General features: G+C 48.2%; 1 protein-coding gene across 11 annotated transcripts; it reads right to left on the bottom strand.

Annotated features, from left to right (window-relative positions):
- Window positions 1–448: 448 nt before the first annotated feature.
- On the bottom strand, window positions 449–22605 carry Srrm2 (serine/arginine repetitive matrix 2). Of its 11 annotated transcripts, none has more exons than XM_052759168.1 (15): window positions 22145–22571; window positions 18417–18688; window positions 17458–17565; window positions 17091–17255; window positions 15130–15207; window positions 14712–14774; window positions 14424–14456; window positions 13957–14007; window positions 13124–13216; window positions 12279–12471; window positions 3422–10008; window positions 2416–2703; window positions 1212–1325; window positions 999–1103; window positions 449–916 (listed from the first exon to the last, which is right to left on the bottom strand). In XM_052759168.1, exons 2-15 carry the CDS (start codon window positions 18656–18658, stop codon window positions 907–909), a joined length of 8130 nt encoding a protein of 2709 aa, XP_052615128.1. In that variant the 5' UTR covers window positions 18659–18688; window positions 22145–22571; the 3' UTR covers window positions 449–906. The 11 variants fall into 11 exon arrangements, 9 of the variants coding, with proteins under 9 accessions (XP_052615128.1, XP_052615127.1, XP_052615125.1 ...); XM_052759167.1 differs by having other exon boundaries at window positions 999–1106; window positions 14712–14771; window positions 22145–22569; XM_052759165.1 differs by having other exon boundaries at window positions 999–1106; window positions 22145–22299.
- Window positions 22606–25767: the final 3162 nt, after the last annotated feature.

Raw genomic sequence — 25767 nt, forward strand, 5'->3', positions numbered from 1 at the left:
TGACTTTAAGGGTTTTTTGCTTTTTTTGAGACAGGGTTTCTCTGTGTGGTTTTGGTGCCTGTCCTGGATCTTGCTCTGTAGACCAGGCTGGCCTCGAACTCAGAGATCCGCCTGAGTTTTCAGTGAAAACCGAAAACCTAGTTCCAGGCCAGCCTGTTGAGCAAGGGATGGGTATTTGTGTAGTGCTATTTGCTCCGCCCATGACCTTGGACTATAGGGCCCCGTTGTATGTGACTTCTCTTAAAAAAGAGGGGTTGTGTTTCCCCTCCCCCCACCCTTTTTTCCCCCTTTAATCCTGGTGTGACTGGACAGCCTCTTAATTAACCCCAGGTCCTTTGGAACATCAGTGCTCTTGACTGCTGAGCCTTCTCTCCTCTCAAGCAAATACCACTACATATTTGTTCTATTTCAACTCAAATTTAGCCACAAGTAAAGTCTATAGGCCCAATGACCACATTTCTCATTTTTTATTCGACAGAAAAGTTGCTTTTGCTGTACAGATTTTAAAAAACCAAAATGCCTTAAGAAACATGAAAGTTGGGGGGAGGGGTGCAGCAACTCCTTCAAATCAACTTCCTCACCAAGTCCCAAAACATCAGTCACCCCCACCCCCAGGAACTTGAGGGGTAACAGCTCCCTGGATCATTACAACTCCAGGCCTAGATGTCCTGAATTGTGCCCCTCCCTCCCCAAACTCTCCCTCCCACTCCAACCCCGAAAAACACATGAACCAGGAAAAACTCACAGAGATCAACATTTCACAGGGAAAAAAAGGGGGGGGGGGACCCTCCCCTCAAGATGCTGCCAAGGTTCAAGGGAAGGCAGACAAAGACTCCTTCCATGATTCTTCTGGGGAAAATGAGGAATACTCATGTCACCAGAGCATGAGGTGCGGTGGAATCCAGATTATGGAGACCTGCAATAGAGAAGACTGGTCAGTGCATTACTCCACAAATATCCCTAACATTCACAAGGACCAGGCTTTTAAGAAGACACACCTGGAGGAGCGGTGGCGATTAGGTCGGGGACTGGGTGTCTCCTTCCTGCGCTTATGCCCAGGAGAACGGCTGTCCCCACGTTGGCCTCTCCAGGAAACCCGCTCACTGCTACAAGATAATAGAAATTAGGCACCAGAACAGTACTAATAAGACTTTCTTACAAATTAATGGTGGCTACGTGAGCTAAGTTGATACACCTGCTATGTGCCCTACCTCTGTTGATCCCTTGGTGAAGGCTGGGGCGAGGGCTGGTGACGCTCCACAGGTGAGTAACTGAGGGATCGGGAATCCCGAAGGGAGTCTATTGGCTTTCGAGGGCTGCGTGACCTAGGGAGCAGAGTAGGCCTCTATAGCACCACATCCTCACAAACCCACCAGCCAAGCAAGCATTCAGGACCACCCACCCAGGTCCTGACCACCAAACCTCACACCACACAGGGCCAGCCTCAGACCCACCTTTGTCCGCACTCACCCATCCGCCCGCACACCATCCACCGAGTGCCCCCAGTGGACAGGGCACAGGGTGCAGCGGGGGATGCAAAGATAAAAGAGTCCCTGCCCTTGGAGTTTTGTTTGGTAGTGGAGGTCAACAATGAAGGCACACATGCCCCCTACATAGGAAACAGGCCAGCAGGGATGGATGTGCATGGGCCTGGGGATCCCGAGCAAACATGGGGACCTGGGCAGGGGAAGGAAATGGCAGGGCAGTCTTCTCGGAGGTGCTGTTTGAGTGCAGTCTTGCAGAACGAGTTCACCAGGCAGACAAGGAAATCCCAGGCAGAAGGAACAGCATGTCCAAAGGCATGGGGCTCTCCTTAAGACTGCAAGGCGCTGGGTATGGCCGGAGCACAGGGCATGTGTGGGGGCGGGCAGGAGGAGCACAGGGCGGGCAAGGGCAGCTGGTGAAGAGCCTCACACGCCATTCCCGCAGAGGTGGCACTTTATCCTGCAGGCCACAGGGCGTCCCGGAAGGATTTGTGGAGTGAAGGGAAGTAACCAGATGTGCGTTTTAGAAAGATCCCTCTGGCTACGTGTGGAAGAGAATGGCGTGGAGGCAGGGAGACAGGGAGGAGGCTGTGGACAGAGTCGGGAGAAGATGACGGTGGCCAGACCAGAGCCCTGCAGCAGCAATGGGGAGACTTAGAGCTAGAATCTCTGAGACCAGGCTGCTTGTCAGGGGAGGGGAGAGGGAGGAAGAATCCTAGACTTCCCAGTTCTGGCCTGGGCCCTCAGTTGGATAGTGCAGCCCTTGACCAGAACACAACACTGTGGGAGGATGGGAGGAGCGTCGGACTCCTTCCGTACAACCAGACACAGACGTCCACACGAGGCACCCCAGCAGGAACCTCACCCAGGGTCCCTTTTCTGGAGAACTCACGCCCAACCCCCTCTCCACAATAGGCAAGGAAGCACTCACCTCCTCTCGCCAGGGGGTGGCTTCTTGGGGCTTGCAGGTTTGGGTAAGGCCTGAGGGCCAGGCTTAGCAGGGGAGGGGGAGGAGGAGGAAGATGAAGAGGAGGAGGAGGAGGAAGAAGAGGAAGAGGAGGAGGAGGAAGAAGAGGAAGAGGAGGAAGAAGAGGAAGAAGAGGAGGAGGAGGAGCTGGAACTGGAGCTGCTAGAGCGCCTCTTCCGTTTGGCTGGGGTTGGCTCCTGAGGGCGTCCTTCTCGAACAGCCTCCTTTGGGGCTGGGGCAGGGCTGGGGACCCTGTGAGGAAAGAAAGGTGTCACAAGGAGACAAGATGCCCCAGCCCCAACCCTACCTTCCTTGGCCTGGAGGAACGGCAGTGGGGGAGGGGTGTCTGAGAAAGGCCCTGGGAACACATGAAGGCAGGCCAGTAAGCACTTCTCTGGAGCAGTGGCACAGAGCTGACCAAACCTCTGCTAACACAAGCAACAGGCTGGGGCCCGAAGCACAAGGGATCAAGGTTAAACCTCAAGAATGTCCCTGATGAAGGAATAAGGCCCCTGGACTCAGGTGTGGAAGCTGAAGCTGGGTGGTCTCCTTCCTTGGAGAGCCGCAGCTTGGGGAGGCCCCTGTGAGTGCAGGTTGGCTGGGGAGGGGCCGTCCTGCCTGGAGGCAGGGAGAGGGATGGGATGACCTCTGAAGATCCTTCCAGCCCAGGGAGTTCCTCTTGAGGTCTAACTGCCATCCCTCCTGCTGTAAAATTAAGTCCATTTCCTCTAGTTCTGTCCTCTGTAGAGATGGAAAACTTATCATTATCCTCTGGAGAATTAACCTTTGGAGACTTTTATCTGTCCCATTCCTCCCCACAAAGCCCCCACCCAGTGTTCTTTCTACTCCCAACTTGAAGGCCAAGGTCCCCCACACTTTCTCAAAAAGCCAAGTACTTGTGAAGATTTCTCCCTCCCAACTCCCCTACCCATTGTAAATACCTTCCCCCTAGATTCCTTAACTCCCTCACCTTTTCAGGGCCACCTCAGGTTGAGCAGGAAGGCTGGAGCCCTCAGAGTCGCTAGAACTGGAGCCAGAGGAAGAGGAGGAGGAGGAGGATGAAGATGATGATGATGATGAGCTAGAGGATGATGATGAAGAGGAAGAGCTCCGACGTTCCTTTGCTGGTTGCAGAGCAGCCAATGCAGAAGGCTGCTGGGCCCCAGTAGAGGCTGGCGGTTCCCCACCTTCAGCATGGGACACCCCAGGGGCAGGGCCAGAAAGCATGCCATTGTGGTCACTAGCAGAGGATGTGGACTTTACTACAGTCCCGGATGAAATGGACTGAGACCCTGCTACAGGAGTGGTCTGGGCAACTGAACGAGATTGGTCTGAAAAAGCAGATGGCACAGGGGACCGAGGCCTATCCTGTGCTGGAGGGAGAAGAGATTGTGAAGGAGCCTGGACCATTCTTGAAGCAGGAGAAGGAGCCCGCTCAGAGGTCATTCTAGACTGGCTTGGGGCAGATGGTGGTGTTCTGGACCTAGCTCGGTCAAGCAATAAAGGTGAGGTTCTGCCACTGACACGCTCATAAGCAGAAAGGGGCACCCTGGGACTGGTGAGATTTGCACCAGACAATGCTGGAGCCATCCTGGCACTGGAGAGATTTGCGGGAGCCAAAGCTGCAGGGGTTCTAGAGCCAGCAATATTCACAGGAGCTGTGCCATGTGCAGATCGAGGACCCACCAGGTTTGCGGGAGTAGGAGCCTGGGGTGTTCTGGAACTGGAGGGATAATTTGCAGCAGTTGCGGGTGTCCCAGAGCCTGTGAGACTCAAAGCTGCCAACGCAGCTGGTGTTCTAGCTCCTGCTAGGTTCACAGCTGTGGCTGCAGGGGCTCGAGGATCAGCAAGGTTCACAGCTGAAGGAGCCACTGCTGTTCTAGGGCTGGCTAAGTTCATGGCTGCTGCTGCAGATGGTGTTCTTGAGTCAGCAAGGTTCACTGATGTTGGAATAGCAGATGTCCTGGCACTGGCAAGGTTCATGGCTGCTGCAGATGCTGCTGGAATCCTGCTGGCAAGGTTGGCAGCTGGGGCTGTTCTGAGGCTCATTAGAGGTACAGGAGCTGGAACCTGGGACATTCTTGCTGCGAGGCCAGCAGCAGACATAGATGGAGGTGGCCGGGCAGTGCCAAGACTGATGGCTGTCAGAGCAAGTGCAATTCGAGACTGAGCATGGTTTTCTGGAACAGATGTTCTTGGGTGATCAGGAATTCGGGGACCTGGACCATCCATCATTGAGCCACCAGTTTGCTGTAGGACAGACATGGGTGTTCTAGCGCTGCCAAGGGGTTCAAGCATTCCAGGTGATCTACATCGGTCAAGAGGAGTTGGTGACATGCTAGGACGACTGAAGCAGCTCATTCTAGAGCTACTGAGTGCTACAGGAGGTGTACGAGATCCAGAATGATTCCTTGTTGCTGGAGGAGTGGCAGAACGTGACCGATCAGAACTACTTCCAGATGCAGACCGCCTACGGATGGCCGGAGGAGATCTTGTTAGGGACCGCTTGCCTCGAGTTGCTCTAGGAGTACGAGACCTAGAACGGCGACGGATAGCAAGTGGTGAGCGACTTCGAGAGCGCTTGCGTGGCAACAGTGGTGTCCGGGACCTAGAGCGTCTCCGAATAGCTGGAGGAGTTCGGGACCTGGAGCGGCGGCGTGTCACTGGAGAGGTTCGAGATCGGGAACGCCTCCGGGTAACTGGAGATGTACGAGATCGAGATCTTCTCCGAGTGACTGGGGATGTCCTGGATCTTGATCTTCTTCGAGTAATTGGTGAAGTTCTGCTTCGAGATCGCCTCCTGGTTACTGGTGGAGTCCTAGATCTGGACCTTCTTCGAGTCACTGGAGGAGTCCTAGAACGAGAGCGACGGCGTGTTGTTGGTGTTCTGGACCTTGAACGACGTCGAGTTACCGGTGGTGTTCTGGACCTGGATCGCCTTCGGCTCACTGGGGATGCTCTTGATCGAGATCTGCGCCTATTCACTGACCTTGACCTTCTCCTACTCACAGGTGAGGTCCGAGATCTGGACCTACGTCGGCTGATAAGGGGTGTTCTGGACCTTGATCGCCTATGAGTAGCTGGTGAGGCTCGAGATCTAGAGCGCTTCCAGGGAGCCGGTGATGTTCGTGATCGAGATCGCTTCCGACTGGTCAAGGGTGTGCGAGACCGGCCTCTTCTGCGTCGAGATGAGGTTCGGGAACTCTCCTGTCTGGTAGGCGATCTTGAATGGTAACCAGAGCCACCCCTCCGTCTTCGAGTGACCCGAGACCTAGACCGGCTCCTCTGTCTTCTTCGTGATGTTGACTGTGATGATCCAGACCTATCTCGCCGTCGGGTTGTTCTGGTTTTCTCTCTACGTGAGCGGGAGCGGGATCTTTGGAGTCCACGAGGTTTTGGTGAAGGAGATCGGCCTCTCCTTGAAGTTGTCTTGGTACGGGGTGATGAAGCTGAGCGCCGCCTCCGTGAAGACCTTGACTTTTCAGTTGGCTCTGGTGAAGATACTGAAGGACTTCTTCGACGTCTTGGTGGAGTTCTGGAGCGAGTTTCTGGCGAGGAGGAGGCAGAGCGGCTTCTACGAGAGACTCTGGCCTTCCTGGTTAGCTCAGGAGATGAACGAGAACTCCGACGTCGAGGTGGTGTGCGAGACTTTGTCTTTGGCTCCATTGAGGACCTAGAGTCTCTTCGAGCGGTTCTGGATTTCGGTGGGTGTTCTGGAGAAGATTCAGAACTACTGCTTCCTTCAGGTGAAGGGCCCCTGTCTTTGCTTGACGAACCTGATCTACTACGTCTTGGCAGCACCCGAGGGGCAGGTATTTTGTGTTCAGGAGAAGAATCAGTACCGCTCTGAGCTCTCTGTAGCACTCTTGGCTTATCTTTCATTTCAGGAGATGAGCCAGACCTACTGAGCCGGGGTGAGGGTCGAGATTTGCTGTCAACCTCTGGAGATGATCCAGAGCGACTCCTCTGTCTAAGAGGGGTTCGTGTCTTGGGTTTAGAATCTGGAGAAGAGTCCGATTCACTTCTTTCCTGAGGGGATGTGCTAGGTTTCCCATCAAGCTCTTGGGAAGACCCAGATCGACTTCTTTGCCCAGGAGAGGTTCTAGCCAGAGTTTTCTGTTCTACTGATGATTCTGATCCACTTCTTTCTCTCTGAGGGGTGACACTCTTGTTGTTGAGCTCAGGGGATGATGGCGAATGACTTCGTGCTCTGGGAGTCTGAGGCAACACTTTTGGTTCAGGGGAAGAGTCACATTCACTTCGTCCCCGGGATGGGGTCTGAGGTGTATCTTTGATCCCAGGAGATGACCCAGATAGGCTATGCCTAGAAGGAGTCCCAGACCCATCTCTAAGTCCTGGAGAAGACCCAGACCGGCTTCTCCTAGATGGGGTTCTGGGTAAACCATCCTTCAGTTCAGGAGAAGATGCAGAACTACTCCTTTCTCTTGAAGGTGTTCTGTGTACAGTCTCAAGTACAGGAGAAGACATACTCTGATTTGAAAATATTCCTACCTTTTCCACTACCTCTGGGGATAACTCAGAACTACTGCGCCTGGAGGACCTCGTTGACTGTTCTTTCATGTCCAGAGATGGATCTGTCTCCATTTGATTAATGAATGGCCCATTCAATTCTTCTTTAACTTCAGGAGAAAATCCAGCATTTACTTCTGAAATGAGGGCTGAGTTTCTAAACTCTAAAGATGACTCAAAGCTATTCTCCCCAGGGGGAGAATGAGACAGTTCTTTATGTTCTGGAGAAATTTGTGGTCCACTCCAACATGAAGTCACTGCAGGGATTTCTGCTGCTTTTGAAGAGAGCTGTGCCTGGCTTTGGTCAAGAGCAGACAATACAGCAGGCCTTTCTATTTCAGGAGATGATTCAATGTTACTTTCAGGCATTTCTTTATGTTCTGGAGATGAACTGGGTAGTACCTGGCTAAAGGTTTGCTCAGATTTTTCTACTTCCATTAATTCATCTTGGCATGAATTAGGTAATGAACTACTTTGGTCTCTTGTGCCTGGAGATGACCCAGCTCCACTTCTTTCCTTTGATAGTACTCGAGGCGTATCTTTCAGTGCTGTAGAGGACTCAGGCCTATCCTGTATAGGACTAAATTTGTCTCTTGATAAAGATGATGCAACAACATCCTCTTGAATTAAACCTAGTTTCTCTTTTAATTCAGAAGGCTCCAATCTGCTCTGTACCAAAAGAGATTTAGACTCTATTGAAGGATATAGGTTAGAGTCAGGCTTAGTCTTACTCTGCTCAGGAGACATTCCTGATTTCACCTTTGGATCTGTTGATAATTCACTTTTATCTTGTTTTACTGGTGATCTGAGTGTCAGCTCAGTGACTGGAGATGAAGATCTGGACAGGCTACCCTTTGGAGATGTTTGAGATTTGCTCTGCAGTGATGGAGATTCCAAGTGAGTCTGCCTCCCTTCTGGACTTGAAGTATTAGACCTGGGATCTGGCCAAGTTTGAGATTGTCCTTTCTGCTGCACAAATGAGGAGCCAAAACCACTCTCTCCTGGTAATGTACTAAGTGTTACACCTGGACAAAGAGAAAAGGTTCCAGAGCTTTCTGTTGGTGAATCCTTAGACTTCTCCTGGGGACAGGGTGACTTTGACGCAGAGAGATTTTGCTCTGGAGGAGTCTGGAGCATGCCTTTTGGGTATGGTGATGTAGACCCAGAGTGACTGTGTCTAAGCGGTGTTTCTAGTTCCATTTTAGTATCTGGTGAGGAGGATCTAGAACGGCTGTGTCTTGGCAACAATCTAGAATCTACATTGCAGCAGGGAGATACTGATCTGCTTTGCCTCTGAGGTGTTCCAGATGTCACTCTAGTAGGACTTGGAGAAGATGAGCCAGAACGGCTTCGTCTTGGTGATATTACCGTCTTTATTTTGGGTTGTGGAGATGACGACCTAGATGGGCTTTGTCTTGGAGGTGTGCTAGATTTCACTCGAGGAGAAGACCCAGAGCAGCTCTGTCTTGATGGGGTCCTCGATTTCACCTCACCATCAGGTGATGATTCAGAACGGCTCTGTCTTTGTGGTGTTGCAGAGTGTTCATCAACCTGTGTGTTTGCTACAGACCCTGACCTTGGTGGTGTTCCAGATTTTACTTTGGGCTGAGGAGATGGACTTGAATGACTGCGTCTTGGTGGAGTTTTTGACTTCTGTTTAGGTGGTGAAGAACCAGAACGGCTTCGCCTTGGTGGTGTCTGTGACTTTTGTTTAGGACATGGAGAAGAACCTGAAAGGCTTCGCCTCAATTTTGCTTTGGATCTTGGTGAAGAAAGAGACCTGCTCCGTCTTGAGGAAATATGAGATTTTTTCACTTCTGGACTTGAGTTGGATCTGCTCCTCCTCTGAGATGTTCTAGATTTGTTCTTCCTCTCTGATGATGAGCCAGATCGTCCTCTTCTTTGTGGTGTTCTAGAGTGAGATCTTCCACGTCTAATTAGACTTCTGCTACGAGATCTTCGTCGTGCTGGTGTTCTGGACCGTGACCTCCCTCTCCTGGCTGGTGTTCTAGACCGTGACCTGCCACCTCTCCTGGCTGGTGTTCTAGATCGTGACCTCCCTCTCCTGGCTGGTGTTCTAGACCGTGACCTGCCACCTCTCCTGGCTGGTGTTCTAGACCGTGACCTGCCACTTCTCCTAGCTGGGGATCTACTTCGAGACCTCCTTCGAACTGGTGATCGGGTCCTAGATCTGCGCCTAGCAGGTGTTCTTGATCGAGACCTGCCCCTGCGAGCTGGTGTTCTAGACCGAGACCTACGCCTGGCAGGTGTTCTGGATCGTGATCTACGCCTGGCAGGTGTTCTGGATCGTGATCTACCCCTTCTAACTGGTGTTCTAGAACGGGATCTGCCCCTAGTCGCTGGAGATCTAGAGTGTGACCTGCCTCGCCTTGCTGACCTAGACCTGCCTCTTCTCTGGGTATTTCTACTCCTGGACCACCCTGGCCTCTGAGGAGATCTAGACCGGCCACGCCTCTGGGGACTTCGAGATTTTCCCCACCTCTGTGCAGACCGTGACCTACGCCACTGAGGGGACCGGGACCTAGAATGACCTCTCTTGGTGGGGGTTCGAGATCGAGATCGTCCCCTCTTAATGGCAGGACTACGGGATCTCCCTGTTCTATGAGATGGAGTATGAGAATGAGATTTATCCCGCTTTGCTCGGCCATGTGAACGATTCTTAGATGTGGGTGAAGAAGAAATCTCTCGGCGGCCCCCAGGAGCTGGTGTGGGTTTAAGACTTTCAGGAGAGGAGCTGGCATGCCGAGAAACTTTGGTAGGCTGGGGGGATGGTGGGCAGCTCTCTGAGGAAGATGACTGGGGAGGTTTCTCAGGAGACTTAGTTGGTGAACAGCCCCGGGTTGGGGAAGCCTCAGATGAGGGGTTAACTGGCTCCTGACTGGACGGGATTGCTGCAAGGGGTCGTGGGGAGTCGTCATGTTGCTCAACAAGGAGCGGAGTAGGGGCAGGTAATTCTGGCCCTGTGCTGCTCCTTTCCGGAGAGGGACTAGGTCGAACTGCAGATTTCTAAGAGTGAAAGAGAAAGTAAGGATAGTGATAAACACCAAAACTTCAATATCACCCATAAGATTCCAAAACTTTCTAATACTTCCCTCTATACACCCTTTACAACAACTGACCCTTTCCCTACTCAAAGTCACACTCAATTAACAAGACATTATGTAATGCTTAGTGGAGAGACATCAAAATAGCCTTGTGGGCTTCAAACCACAGGACCCATGTGGTAGAAAGAGAAAACCCATTCCTCTGACCTTGTTCTCTGACCTGTACATGTAATGTATATCCACCTCACACACATATACAAAATAAATGCATTTTTTAAATTAAGAAAATAAAGCGGCCGGGCGGTGGTGGCGCACGCCTTTAATCCCAGCACTCAGGAGGCAGAGCCAGGCGGATCTCTGTGAGTTCGAGGCCAGCCTGGGCTACCAAGTGAGTTCCAGGAAAAGGCGCAAAGCTACACAGAGAAACCCTGTCTCGAAAAAACCAAAAAAATAAAAAAAGAAAGAAAGCACTACTAAGGGAAAAAACCTGACTATATAGACAATCTCTGACCTCAAGTAATAATTCAGAGAAAAGACAAATTGAAAACAATGCACTACCATTACCAACAAATACCATCAGTATCCTGAGAATAAATAAGGAAGTTTTTTCTTTACAAGGGAAGAAATCTGGCAGTGTGTGTGGGATACATATGAACACTACCACCCGCCCCCAAAAAAAAGGTATGATTCAATGGAAAGAGAAAACAGTTTGGCTAATAATAACTTTACTCAAGTATGAACTAAATTAAGTTATAACAGCATAAAAAGGGGCAAAGTTTTGAAAGTATGATTTGTCTTGGCATGGTGGTGCACGCCTTTAATCCCAACAACCAGGAGGCAGAGGCAGGTGGAGCTTTGAGTTCGAGGCCAGCCTGAATACACAGTGAGTGCAGGATAGCCAGGGCTACGTAAAGGGACCCTGTCTCTAAATATATAAGTAGATAAATAAATCACTGACCAATAAATAAGTAAATAAATAAATGAGATGGCACTTGCCACATAAACCTGGTTACCAGAGCTCAACCCCCAGAACCCATATATAGGTAGAAATAGACAACAGACTCCACAAGTCGTCCTCTGACACCCAAACAAGCATGATAACTCACACTTGCCTCCCCCTCATCATACACACACAAAAATTAATTCACCAAGGTCTAACAGGAAATAGGCCAAAACCATAAACACTTTAACTTGAAAATGGGTAAAATTTCTAAGATGAACCATCTTGTAACTTAAAAAAAGTTAGCTCTAAATGAGACAAAAAATGTGAGATTTTAAGTTATACTAATTACTGAAACCAGTAGAAGCAATCAGCCATGGGACTAGAATAGAGGGTATAAAACAGAACTACCAAAAAGGCCACTCCTTAATGTTTTCAGACTGGTGGCACCAAATCAAAGGGTCAAAAAATTTAGTGAACCATGACAAGCACACAATAAAAAAAAGGAACACAATAAAAAAAAGTAAACAGAGACACTGTAAATAGAAAAGTTAATTTCTTAAAAACCTTTTGTTCCACTGTATGGATATAAACAAACTACTAATATAAAACCTATTAATATCCACTGAAGTTTCATTGTGAAGACTTCACAATTTAGTGGGTCACAACTGTTAAATACTTGGTGTAAAAGGACTTGGTAAACTGAAAGAGGAATGTAGAAATAGAAACTCAAATTTCTCAGCAGTTGCTTATAAAATATCCATCGTGCAGCACTGCTAAGCCTGCCCACTTTTCTGAGTTCTAACTCAGAGAACTCTTCCTTTCTCTTCTTCTGTATCTCCTTCGAATACTGTCCAAAACCTTCATGCTTGCTATTACACTATTCCAGTCTGTTCCTTTGAAACCAACCCCCAACCCATTTACATTCTCTCTCACACACATATACACACAAACTCACTGCCTTCTACAGCTCCTTGTTAACCTCCATAGCTAAACCTGACCATAACTCAAAAGGGTAAGATTTTCTCTTAATGAGATACCTTGCCGGGCGGTGGTGGCACACGTCTCTAATCCCATTACTTGGGAGGCAGAGGCAGGCAGATCTCTGAGTTCAAGGCCAGCCTGGTCTACAGAGTGAGATGCAGGACAGGCACCAAAACTACACAGAGACCCTGTCTCAAAAACAAAACAAAACAACAACAAAAAGATACCTTACACTACTTTGTCTTGTCCCTTTAAGGCAGATTCCTAAGTAAAAACCCTGCAACCCAATACACTAACTCAGAACGTACCTCCTTCTTATCTTTGTCTTCATACGGACTGCTAGACTGCTTTGTAGAAGCGTCTGGGCTACTAGGCTGCTGTATGTTGGTGGCACCTGGTTCACTAGAAGGTGCATCTCCCTCCCCTTGATGCCCTGAAGCAAGGGGAGGACTTTGCCCAGTCAAGGCTGTTGTATGAATTTTAGCAGCAGCACTTCGAGACCTGTGAGTTGATGGAGGGCAGGGGAGAGCAAGGAAATCAGCTCAAGGGACAATAGAAAACCCCCTCCACCCCCAGCTTGCAATCCACTTTCTTGTATGTACAACCCTCTTTGGAAAAAAAAAAAAAAAAAAAAAAAAGAGTCTTGGTCACATGACTCAAATCATTTTCAAAAATGCAAGTGTTAAGTCCTTTTTTGTTCCATCTCTCCCCAATATAATCCCAAATAATACCCCTCTACCCCTTTATTCACCACCCTCCAACATACCCAAACCTTCCACCCAGGCCCTTCCCTACCCACTTCATTCACAACTCACCTCTGAGCCCACCTTCCGGAAGCCTTCCCCGATTAAGGAAGCCAGGGTAAGGACTCCTTCCTCCCCCAGACACCACCAAACCAGCAAACCACCCCCCGCCCTATTCTGGTAGTCCATATACATAACAAACAAAAAATAAAATAAAAATAAAAAAAGACAAGGGGAAATGTATATATGTCTGTCCATCCTGTTGCTTTAGCCTGTCAGCTTCTAGAGGGCAGGGACCGTGTCTTCGGAATGGTCTGTGCAGCGCCTAGCACACCGTGGGCGCTCAATAAATATTAAATTGATTAACCCATCATTCCCTCTCCCTCCATTCCTCCTGGACTACCCCTTACCGACTACGAGAAGTATCAGAGGAAGAAGCAGAGTCAGCAGAAGTTGACCGATGGGCTCGGCGGCTCTTAGGTGCTGGCGTTGTACTTCGAGACCTGAAGAAGGACCACCACAAAGCTCAGGAAGACTGTTATACCTATTCTGAATTCTCCAAACTTGTCTCTTTTTAAAAAATCTGCTAGGCGTGGTGGCCCCTGCCTTTAATCTCAGGACTTGGGAGGCAGAGGCAGGCCAATCTCTTCCAGTTGAGGCCAACCTAATCTACAGTGAGTTCCAAAACAGTCAGGGCCACAGAAAGACCCTGTCTCAAAAATATACAAAAAAAATAAAAAAAACAGGGGCTGGAGAGGTGGCTCAGAAGTTAAGAGCACTGACTGCTCTTCCAGAGGTTCTGAGTTCAATTCCCAGCAACCACATGGTGGCTTACACCCATCTGTAATGAGATCTGGTGCCCTCTTCTGGCGTGCAGGGATACATGCAGGCAGAACACTATATACATAATAAATAAATCTTTGGGGGAAAAAAAAGAATATATTAAAAAAAAAAAACAAAAACACATCACATTCAATTTGAGCGTACATGTATGCAGAAGGGAGTCAGAAAACAATTTACAGGAGTTCATTCTCTCCTTCTATTATGTCGGTCTCAGAGATAAAACTCTGATCTCTTTAGGTTTGATGGAAAGGGCCTTTTACTTGTTGAGCCATACATAGCACTCATTCAGTTTTAGGTTTTGGGTTTCCCCCTTACATACACATCTCTCAATCCTTAACTACCAGTGATTTCAATTCCTCCCCATAAGGGAGCATTTATGTATTTCTTCTAATACACTTACCGCTTCCTTTTCTTGTCCTTTGATTTACGTTTGCTCTTTGGAGTAGGAGACCTGGAAAATAAGGAAATGTTGTCTAAAAGAATTTTTTTTTTTTTTTTTTGATTTTTCGAGACAGGGTTTCTCTGTGTAGCTTTGCGCCTTTCCTGGGACTCACGTGGTAGCCCAGGCTGGCCTCGAACTCACAGAGATCCGCCTGCCTCTGCCTCCCGAGTGCTGGGATTAAAGGCGTGCGCCACCACCGCCCGGCAATTTTTAAAATATTAATTAAATCTGAAGTAAAGTGAAATGGAAATATAACTGGCCAAATTTTATTGGTAACAGGTAGGTAAAGGATTGAGCTCTACTAAAAACAAAGGGGGGGGGACAACACCTCCTACAGGCTAAATATAAACAAAGCCATCAAGCAGTAGCTTACCATTCCCATGTGCCATTATGTCTCCCCCAAGAACCAATAAGTTCTTTCTTACCTGTGTTTCCGTTTCTTGGACTCAGATTCTGACCTGTTGGTTGGAGGGGGAAAAAAAAAAGAAGAGAAAATCATTAAACCACAACTACTTTTCAAGAGCTGCCTCCAATCACTACCAAGAACTTCCATCTTAACCAGGGGGTGGTGGTGCATGCCTTTAATTAACTCAGCAGAGGTAGGCAGATCTCTCTGAGCTGGATAGAGGCCAACCTGGTCTACAGAGTGAGTTCCAGGACAGGCAAGGCTATATATGTAGAGTCTTTAAAAAACACTACCTTCCATCTCATACCTGTGTTTCTTCTTCTTTGAGCTCTTCTTCCTCTCTCGTCGAGGAGAACTGCTCTCTGACCTGCTAAAATGGGTTCAGAAGCAAGTCATTTTATTTAGCTTTCTTTTTGGACTTCTAACCTGTAATTCTCAAAACTGCAGCATCAATGCTCCACACCTTATTTACTTCTATAGTCAATCGATAAACATAAAAACGGAAATCTGAAATGATGCTGGCTAGCTTTTTCGGCTGGGCGACAGATCGACCATTTCCCACTAAGCACACATTTCTCAGCTGAAACCTGAAAAAGCAATTCTGTCCCCTTCAACTGTCTTTGCAATTTGGATTCTCCACTACCTCAAAGCAAACTCAACTTCCAGAAGTCCCAACAACAGGTAAGGTCCCTCTAGATACTAGAGTAACTTTCCAACTGACTTACCGTCCTCTATCTTTCTTCTTTTTCTTCTTCTTTTGCTTTGGAGTTGGTGATCGAGAACTGCTTGTCTCTCGAACAAGGCTGGGAAAAGGCAAAGAGATTCTAGGTGGCAGGACAAATTTCCTTAAAACATTTCACCCTAATGAATATACTTGCAACAGTTCACTGAGAACTGTTTCACCTTAGAACAACTGCTATATGCCAATTTGTGTGTGCGTGTGTGTGCGTGCGCGCGCACCCGCACCTGTGTGTGAAAACTTCTGAACTAAAACATATAAATTTGCTGGGTGGTGGTGGCGCACATCTTTAATCTCAGCACTGGGGAGGCAGGAGTAGGCAGATCTCTGAGTTTGAGGCCAGCCTGGTCTACAGAGTGAGTTCCAGGACAGCCAGGGCTACACAGAGAAACCTTGTCTTGAAAAACAACTAAAACAAAAACCTGTAATTTAAAAGTGGTTTCGTATCTAGTAAGTCCAAGATTTTGTGAATGAGTGAGTGACAGAAAGAGAGAGAGAGAGAGAGAGAGAGAATTTTGAGGCAAGTCTCACTATATAGCCCTCCCTGGCTGTCCTGGACCTACCTATGTAGAGGAAATAAGCCTCAACTCAAGAGATCCTCCTGCCTCTACCTCCCAAGTGTTGAGATTAAAGGTGTCTGTCACATCTAGTTTCATTAAAATTGTTTGAGAAAGGGTCTAACTATGTAGCTCTGGCTGGCCTCAAAATCAGAGATCTGCCTGCATCTGTCTTGAGTGCTGGGATAAAATGTGTGCACCACCACACATAGATTAATTATTTAAAAAAATAAAATAGCCAGGCGGTGGTGGCGCACGCCTTTAATCCCAGCACTTGGAAGGCAGAGCCAGGCGGATCTCTGTGAGTTCGAGGCCAGCCTGGGCTACCAAGTGAGTTCCAGGAGAGGCGCAAAGCTACACAGAGAAACCCTGTCTCGAAAAACCAAAAAATAAAAAAATAAAATAAAAATAGCCAGGCGGTGGTGGCGCACGCCTTTAATCCCAGCACTCGGAAAGTAGAGCCAGGCGGATCCTTGTGAGTTGGGCTACAGAGCGAGATCCAGGACAGGTAACAAAACTACACTGAGGAAACCCTGTCTCGATAAACCAAAAAAATAAATAAAAATAGGGGCTGGAGAGATGGGTCAGCAGTTAAGAACCCTGGCTGCTCTTCCAGTGTACCTGGGGTTCCACTCCAAGCACCAAGAAGACTCTCAACCACCTATAACTCTAGCACCAGGAGATTTAATGCCCTCTTCTGGCCTCCAGGGGCACCAGGCACATGGTACAAAAACATAAATATAAGCAAAACCACCATACACACAAAAATAAAAATTTGACCCAAAGACAACCAAATATAAAAACTTGGAAAGTGGGCTCAGAGGTTAAGAGCACTGACTGTTCTTCCAGAGGTCCCGAGTTCAATTCCCAGCAACCACATGGTGGCTCACAACCATCTGTAATGAGATCTGGTGCCCTCTTCTAGCATGCAGGCAGAGCACTGTATACATAATCAATCAATCAATCAATCTTTGGGGGGGACTTGGAAAGGCATAGTAGCACATGCCTTTAGTCTCAACACTTGGGAGGCAGAGAAAGGCGGCCAGCCTGATCTACAGAGTGAGTTCCAGGACAGCCAAGAGCTACATAGTAAGATCCTGTCTCAGAAAAACAAAACAAAACAAAAATTTAGAAACACTAGTAATAACAATATAATCAAGTACTTTTTCTTTTTTTTTTTTTTTTTTTTTGGTTTTTCGAGACAGGGTTTCTCTGTGTAGCTTTGCGCCTTTCCTGGAACTCACTTGGTAGCCCAGGCTGGCCTCGAACTCACAGAGATCCGCCTGGCTCTGCCTCCCGAGTGCTGGGATTAAAGGCGTGCGCCACCACCGCCCGGCTTATAATCAAGTACTTTTAACAAGGAAGCAGATCTAGCTTCTCTCCTGATTACCTGTATGGTTTGGGAGGCTCAGGAGCTGCTTGTTTAGCTTCTCGAGCTCGTCTCTGAGGATCAAAAGAACTGCCATCCACATAGGAATCACTGATGCCAAAGGCAGCACGGAGTCGCTCATTTTTCTTCTCATTCAGTTCTGCCAACTGATGGGTCTCAGTTACCCTAAGGGGAAAAAAGGCCAAAATCTGAAGGATACAGGGAACAAACATGAGAGCCCTGATTCAGAACTTAATTATAAGGATGAGTCAAAACAGCTATGGACTAAGGAAAGTGAATGAAGGCAAAACAAAGTCCCAGGTAAAAAGAAAAGACAGCAGTAGGTATAATAGCATAGACTCCAAAGAACAACAAGAACACCACTCACATTGGCCTCTGCCCTGGGGTTTCTTCCTTGCCCCCAGGGTTCACATCCTTCTCCAGCAACATGAGTCGAAAGGTCGCCACTTTCTCCTGAATCTGCTGTTCTTCGTACCTGAAGGACAAATCCCTTCTACATTAGAGCTTGACAAGGGTTTTCCCAGTCCAAATTTATAATTGCTTCCTTCTCCAAAAGGGTCCTTTTTCCTTCTCCATGCACACAGTACTTGTCACTCAAAAAGTTCTTTTAAGTTTTCCTTATCTTTCCCCATACCCTCCTTCCTTCTCTACACTATGCTCTCTAGAACAGTGGATTTTAAACATGCTACAATTCAGGGGCCAAGAGAGGACAGTTTGCTTGCTGGCTGAGTTCCCAGTGCTCCCTTCCCAACTTCAACACAAATAGATCTTTTATTTTCTGGGACTTCAAAGAAAACATAATGTATAAAAGGATACCATTGCTCAAGTTTGAAAACCACTGCTCTAAACAGATTTCTACCTGAATGTGCTCCTTTTCCAAAATTTCACTTCTCTGCCAAGCTCATAATATCCTCTATTCAAATACTCTTTCAATTCCGATCTTCTGCCTTTACCACCTTCCATGGCCGCAATCCTTACATCCACCTACCTTTCTCTTCCTTCCAATAACAACACCTGTCAGGTTACCTAGCTCTTCTGCCTAATGCTACTTTCCTGTACAGCACATTTTTGTTCCTTGATGGCCCCCTTCTCCTTCATAAATTCAGCTAAATAATTCAGACCCCCTTAGGCTGCTATTAATGCTCCAAACAGTTTCCTTGACATCCCACCATGCACTGACCAATTCTCTTCAAGCTCATTTTCTTTCTTCCTTACAACTCCTTTTTAGGATGCTTTCAACCTGCTCTAGTTTCTTTCCACACATCCCACCTAACACCCAACTAAGCACTCACTCAGTGCTTGGCTTCTCCCCACCCATTCCCTCACCCCTGCTCTTCCATCATCTCCTCCAGCTCGAGGCATCGCAGCTCCACGCGCCGCTTGCGCTCGTGGTCCAGGATGTCAGGATTAGGACGCTTCACCAGGGCAGCCTCCAGGCGCCGCAGTTCCTCCTCTCCCTTGTAGTCAGGCCGCTCACCACGGCGGCCCCGCACCAGGGACAGGTTGCGCTGGACGTAGCCGTTGGTGCCGCTGCCCCGGGGCGTCGGCAGCCCGATCCCGTTGTACATGGCCCTGTGCCCAGGGGGGCACCACCGCTCCTGAAGGGGAGCGGGGAGACACCAGTCAGGCTCCTGGCCCCAGTCTAACTACTTACCACATCTCCCACATCCCTGGCTCTCTTAGCCTTTAGTTCAATGCTTAGTCTCACACTGAACCTCCATTAGCAAAATGATGCTTCCTCATTTCACTAGTCTGCAAACAAAACCCTCCCTTTATCCTCCCCACACTTCAACCTTTCCACTAAATCACCATCTACTTTTAAACCTTTTCTCACAATGTACTTTCACCAAATTCTAAGCCGTTCTTTGTACTTATATTTTCCTTTCTACACGATAAGCAAACAAGAATCCAGTTTGTCTCAAATCTCTCCACACTATCCCTTATTCTTCTATGGCCACAATACATACAAATGGTATCTTCACCAAACACTGAATGTAACTACTGGTAACTAAGTCCTCCAAATGGCACAATAAACACTACAGATCAGAAGCACCTTAAAGCCTATAGTCCATTTTCAAAGACTCCTCCAAGAGAATATTTAGGCTAACTTGAACAAACAAGAAATGGAATAAACAGTCCTAGGTATCTAAATAGGTAAACTGGCTAGTTAACATGAACCAAATGTCCTATGCAGTCTCACACCCAAACTACAGGCAAGCAAGAATATCAGAAACACAGAGGAACCATGGGTACATAAGCTTATACTTAACATGGGGCAGGTGAGCCATCTCTGATTCCAAATATTCATAGCTCCTACCAACTACAATGATTTTATTATTTTAGTTTCCTTCCCAGTAAGGTTTACCACATCCCTCGCAGTTCCTCCAAGTCTGGCTAGCTCTTGTTAAATATCGCCTGTTTTTAACTTCATAGTCTAAACATAAACCATCTTTCTCTGTTCTAACTGTCCCCATACTTTCTCTACAAGTATCTAGAAACCTTCAAACTCCATTATCTTAATGTAAAACTGTTGACTTTCCCTATCAATCTCTGGTCTGGCACTTCATCTTTTTTTTTCCTAGTCCTGCTTTACTCTTCAATTTAACCCTATGTTTTCCTGTCCGGTTCTACCTTTTCATCTTGTTCCAACCTCAACATGATTAAGAACCCCCAAGCTCCAGTTTTTTGGACTGTATTACTCATTCTCTAGGCCCTTCTCAAGATATATGCTTTATTTTTTTTCCTCCAACTCCAACACATTTTCTCCAAGACGGAGTCTCAAAGATATGAAAGAAAACTAGCATATAAAAACACACAAGAACAGGGAAAAGTGGAGGTTAGTAAAAGCAGATGGAAGAGATGAAGCTGTTTAAGAGATTACATTCAAGAAATTTCAGAACTAATGTATCAATTCCTAAACAAAACAACACCAAAGTATGAGAAAACAAAATATAGGCAAATGTTGAATGTAGACCAAACACCAAAATATACTTTTGCCCCATCCCACTCAAACGTAGCCTAAGCTTACCCTACTCAATCGAAACAGCTTTTAGAAAACTAAAAGCAAGTAAGAGACGTCTATCAGGGTCAAGAATGACAGATAAGGCTAAATCTATTAAAGGCAAGTGTAAATTCAGGAAGAAATGGAAAAACCTTTTTAGGGTCAGGAAATCTGTAGTACCTTCCAACAATCATTCTTAAAAGTCTAAAATTACCAATCCTTCCTTCCTTCCTCTAAATCTAGGGCCTAAATCGATTCCTCACCTTATTTGTGTCCTTTGCAAAAGGATTCTAACAATCTTCCAACCATTCACCCACACTTCCACCATTTCACACAAAAATCTGCCCACTCCCTCCCTACCTGATGAAAGCTAAGCAAAAGGTATTAAAAAAAAAAAATCATGATTTTGGAGAACTTTCAGGGAAGAGCTAAAAATAAAGGGGAGAGGGGAGAATATGTTACACCCAGTATCAAAGCAGTGCTCAAGACACTAAAAGGAAAACCACAACTACCAACTACCAAAACCAGACAGCACTTAAAACAGGAGCACAAAGTAGGCAAACTTCCCAAGGTTAACAGCAGAAAGAAAAAGCAAGTTGCCAAGAGAAAATAATTATTAGAATGCCAAACTACTGAAGAGGCAGAAACTAAGATGTTCAAGAAAAGAAACGGCAACCAAGAGAGCTGCAATGGGTGGGGTCCAGAAAAGGACAGAGTAAAATACAGAACTCAATACTGAAACACTACTAACTGCGGAGGCACCGTGTAACACACACAGCTCCAGTATCAACCCAGGAAGAGACCTAACCTAAGCCCACCCAAAGGAAGAAAAAACAATAGTCTCCTCTTGAATTTTTAATTCTGAGATATCTTAAAAGAACTGCAAGGAGCTTGGAGAGATGGCTCAGTGGTTGAGAACTGGCTGTTCTAGAGGACCTGAGTTCAATTCCCAGCACCCACGTGGCAGCTCACAACTGTAACTCCAAGATCTGACAACCTCACACAGACATACACGCAGGTAGGTAAATCACCAATGCACATTAAAAAAAAAGAAAGAAAGAACTTCATGCCAAGTAATGGCTGACACAAGCCAGTCTGTTTAAGTCCAGAATGTTCTTCCCATCGAAAAGCTCCAAAAGCCTCCCTAGCTTTAACATTTGAGGAGACACGTTTAAAAAGCAGGGTAGGAGAGGAACATGGTGGCGCACGCCATTAATTCTAGCGCTCGGTGGATCTCTTTGCCTCCTACTGTCTGCATAGTGAGTTCCAGGGCTATGCAGAGACCCTGTCTCATAAAACCAGAAAGTAAAAAAGAAAAAACAAGTAGCAGGGTAGGAGGAAGAAGCACACGGTCTTCCTTTTCGTTTTTACTTTTACCATTTGGGGATCCCCGCCCCCGCCACCTCACACACACTCCTGGGCTCAGCACTGATACTAACGACGGCCTGTCGGAGTTCAAGGCCTTCCGGCCCTCACCGCGCCGCCGGGCCTATTCTCGGCCGGGGGGGTGGGGGAGAGGGGGCCGCGCGGCGCCCGCGGTCCGAGGCTCCGGCCGGCCGGCCGTTTCTCAGGCCCCCGGCAGGGCCAGGGGGACCCACGCCGGGGTCAACCGCGGAAAAGATCGGCGGGCCCGGAGCCCGGGCGGGGAACCAGCCCCCCGGCTGCCACCCCCCCCCCCCTCGCCGCCACTCAAGAGACGGGAAAGGGCGACCGCGGAAGGAGGGGCTCCTCGGACCCAGGTCTAGCAAGGGCGACCGCCGGAGAGGGCCTCGCGCGCGCGGCGGGCGCCTCGGGGGCGCGCGGGCCAGAGAGCGGGCGGCGGCGGCGCGCGCCGTTGCCCGGTGGGGGAGGGGCGGGGGAGTTGGAGGCCGCGCGCGGCGGGCACCGCGGAGAGGGGGCGGGGGGGGGGGGGAAGGTGAGACGAGGCGCCGGCGCCGGCGGAGGCGCCGGGCAGGCGCGCGCGGGCCGGCCGGGGCCGTTCGCCGCACGCTCTGGCCTCGAGCCCAGGCCGCCGCCCCTCCCCCACCCGGCGAGCGCGCTCCCTTTCTCTCACCCGCCGCCGCCGCCTCCGGCCGCCGCCTCCGACGGGGAGAGGTCCTGCCGCAGCTGCTGCTCGAGCCGACGAATCCCTCGGGGCCTGAAGCCGCCGCCGCCGCCGCCGCCGCCGCCTCGCCGGTCCGCCTGCCTCAGCCGCCGCCGCCGCCTCCTCGCCGCTTCCTCAGGGGCCGCAGCGGGCTTCGACTGCGCCACTCGCACCCCGCCTGGACCGCGGTGCACGTCAGCACGACCGAGTGCGTCAGCACGCAATCACGAGAGCCGCGGGGCCCTCTGGGAGCCGTAGTGCGTTGTGCGCAGGCGTTGAAGCCACACGGAGAAGTATAGTTTTTTGTTCGTTTGTTTGTTTTGTTTTGTTTAATTTTTTTTTTTAGGCGCTAGAGACGTTCGACTGCGAAGTCGAAAAACCCCGAGTCCCGTCGGGCACTGCGGGGAGAAGCGGGGAAGGCCGGGCAACATACCGAAGAGGCACCGCCTTCTGGAAACCTTCTTCTGTAGGAAGGGGGAGGGGTATGGGGCCGCAACCCGCAACGCTGGAGAATAGCTCAGACTCACGCCTTCCGCGCGGAGAGTTCTGGGAGTTGTAGTTCAGTTGTAGAGAGAGACTCGTATAGCGCCTTCTCCGGGCAGCGCCGCCATTTTGTCTACCTGTGTCGTGCGGCCATGGCTCAGCAACTCTACCTCTTCCCTGTGACTGCGCGTTTCCTTAGCAAGTGTGAGGCCACACAGCACCTGGTCTTCCGCTCTCAGGAGGAGAGGCTTCAGAGTCAAGCCTCCTGGCTCCCTTGGAGCCCCTTGAACCCGGCTCTGACCCAGGTTCTGAAGCAAAAGCCAAGCTAGTCTCCTGTGGTGTCCATAGTTTTCACCTTCTTAGACGGAGATGAAATGGGGCGGGAAGGCCAACAAGAAATAGTTTCTCTTGCTTGGCGGTGGTGGCACACACCTTTAATCCCAGCTGTCGGGAGGCAGAGGCAGACTGATCTCTGAGTTCGAGGCCAGCCTGGTCTACAGAACGAGCTCCAGGACAGCCAGGCTACGTAGAGAAACCCTGTCTCAAAAAAAGAAAAAGAAAAAACAATGTTCATTTACCTTTGAATAGAGAGACTAGATAAGCGATTTCGCTTGTACAATCTGTGCCATGTGTGAAGGAATGTGTCAGAAGGAACAATTTAAAATTTTTAACTCCACTGGACCATTTCCTGTGCAGTATGGTGCAGTGCTGGAAATCGAGCCCAGAGTCTTCATATGTGCCAGCAAGGGCTCTACCACTGAGCTACACTCCCAGCCTATTTCCTATTTAATTTATGTGTTAAAAATTTTGTGTATACATGTTTGTCTGTTCAGAATATGCACACATGAGTGCAGTTCCTGCGGAGGTCAGAGGTATTGAGGACTTGTGAGCCAGCTGAGGTGGGTGCTGGAACCGAACTTAGTTCCTCCACATGAACAGTAGTAAGGTCTTACTGAGCCATCTCTCCAGCCCACCCTCATTAATTTTTAGAAGTCCTTTTTTTCTAGGGCTGATTAAAAGATGGTCTCCCACGAAGCAGAGTTGTAGGAAGCTGTCCTTGTAGCCTTCAAACTAATATCTGATTGCTTCTGTCTGCAGTCTTGAGTGCCAGAAATTAGATTTGATATTGTTGTTTCTTTTTAATTTACCATCAAATACTTTATTTACTCAGATACTAGAATTCCAAAATTGTGAGATTAGAGACAGGGTTTCTCTGTGTAACAGCCCTGGCTGTCCTGGAACTCACTCTGTAGTCCAGGCTGGCCTCGAACTCACAGAGACCCACCTGCCTCTGCCTCCTGAGAGCTGGGATTAAAGGTTTATGCCACCACATTTGAGTTCACATTTCTGTGCTCTAGAATTGTGCTTTCCCTGTTTCTGTGCTCTAGAATTGTGCTTTCCCTGTTTCTTTGAAGTCCCCAATACTGTAGACTTCCACAAACTAGACACACCTTAGGAGTTAATATGGCAAGGTATTTGAGGATGTAAGTAAAGGGTGGTGGTTTCTTTAAAGATCATATCACTTCTAGTGAGACCTTTCCTATAAGCTAAATTCCCATCTAAATTCCTCATATCTTGTGCCAAATTTTGTACCTGAATTGTGCATTAAATGTTTATGACAACCCCATGGGGAAAATGTTCTTTTTCCATGACAACAGTGAATTCCTTTACATGTCCACAGCATAATTTTCAAAATCAAAATGACATTGAAATCTGGGCATGCATGTCTGTACTCCCAGGACTCAAGAGACTGAGGCAGGAAGATCCCAGCCTGGACTATTATGACAAGACCCTTCTCAACAACAGTAACAGCAAGAGTGTAGAGCTAACAAGATTGGCTCGACTGGGAAAGGGATTTAACCCGTGGTAGAAGGACAGAACCTACTTCTGCAAGTTGTCCTCTGACTTCCTAAATGTGTGGCATGATACCACCCCCAGTCCCCCAAACACATACACGAAATAGATGGATAAATAAAAGATGAGTGTAACATAGAAGCAATGCTGTAATCTACAAACCTTATTGAGATGAGACATTGTTACTTGTTCTGATAACATCTTTTATAACAACAAAAAATTCAAAAGCATGCTTTAAATCACTTGAGCTGTTTAATTCTTCTGAGTTGAAACATTCTCTCTTCGTGGGAGGCACTTAAGACATAGCCAGACTGGTGGCGCATGCCTGTAATCCCAGCACTCAAGAGGCAGAGACAGGAGGATCTCTGTGAGTTTGAGTTCCAGGGCAGCAACAGCTGTTATATAGAGAAAACTTGTCTCAAACAAACAACTGAAGGCCTAACAAAGTGTACAAGGTTCAGGAAGCTTAGAAGGTTAAAACCCTCATAAGGCTGTCTCAAAGGTATATAGGCAGTAGACAGTTGCTGGGCAAGAGGAAACTGGTAGAGTTGACTGCAGATTGGGTTGGGGGTCCTGAGACAAAGCTGTCTTCACCATACTAGAGTGGCCTTGCTGTGATGTGGTTGCCCCAGTCACCCACACTCTGATTCCTCGCCCAAATAATACCAAGAAATTACTTGGTTACCAAACTAGATTTGATTTGGGTGGAATCATTTCTTTGAGGAATCATTGGTCCCCTAAGTAAAGTAAATAGATATTTTCTTCTCAGGAAAAGTCATGTAATACATGCATGCATTACACTGACTTACAGCTTTTTTTAAACTTAGTGTGTGTGCACTCACATGTTCACAGGTATGTGTGTGTGCTAGTACATGTGTACATGTGTGTATGGAACTCTCTCTCTATAGACCAGACTGGCCTCAAACTCACAGAGATCTGCCTGCATCTGCCTCCTGAGTGCTGAGATTAAAGGCATGCACCATCACTGCTCAGCCAAGAAATCCTTTTTATAAATTTCTCAATTGTGAAGGAAAAAAAAAACACCCAATAAAGCTGGCTCCTAAAGGGTAGGTCTAAGCCTTAGAAAGATTAGCATCCCGCCCCCCACTTCAGAAGACCCTTGAATGAAACATTCATCATTCAAGTTTTCAAAAGCCTCAGTCTGATCAACCCTTCCAGGCTTGTTTTTATGCTCCCTTCCCTGGCCTTCTCTGTGCTTGGTTTTCTCACTTTAAAGGAGTGTGCCACCACGCCCA

This window comes from Peromyscus californicus, unplaced genomic scaffold, assembly GCF_007827085.1.
Source record: "Peromyscus californicus insignis strain IS unplaced genomic scaffold, ASM782708v3 Scaffold_3__1_contigs__length_106647218, whole genome shotgun sequence".
NCBI lineage: Eukaryota > Metazoa > Chordata > Mammalia > Rodentia > Cricetidae > Peromyscus > Peromyscus californicus.

Bases quoted from the DNA above. Each gene is read 5' to 3' on its own strand.
- Srrm2 (XM_052759165.1), bottom strand. From the start codon at position 18,658: ATGTACAACGGGATCGGGCTGCCGACGCCCCGGGGCAGCGGCACCAAC. The intron at 17,566-18,416 runs GTGAGGGAATGG...TTTGTCCTTCAG, and splicing joins GAGATGATGGAAGAGCAGGG to GTACGAAGAACAGCAGATTC. The intron at 1,107-1,211 runs GTAGGGCACATA...ATTATCTTGTAG, and splicing joins TCACCAAGGGATCAACAGAG to CAGTGAGCGGGTTTCCTGGA.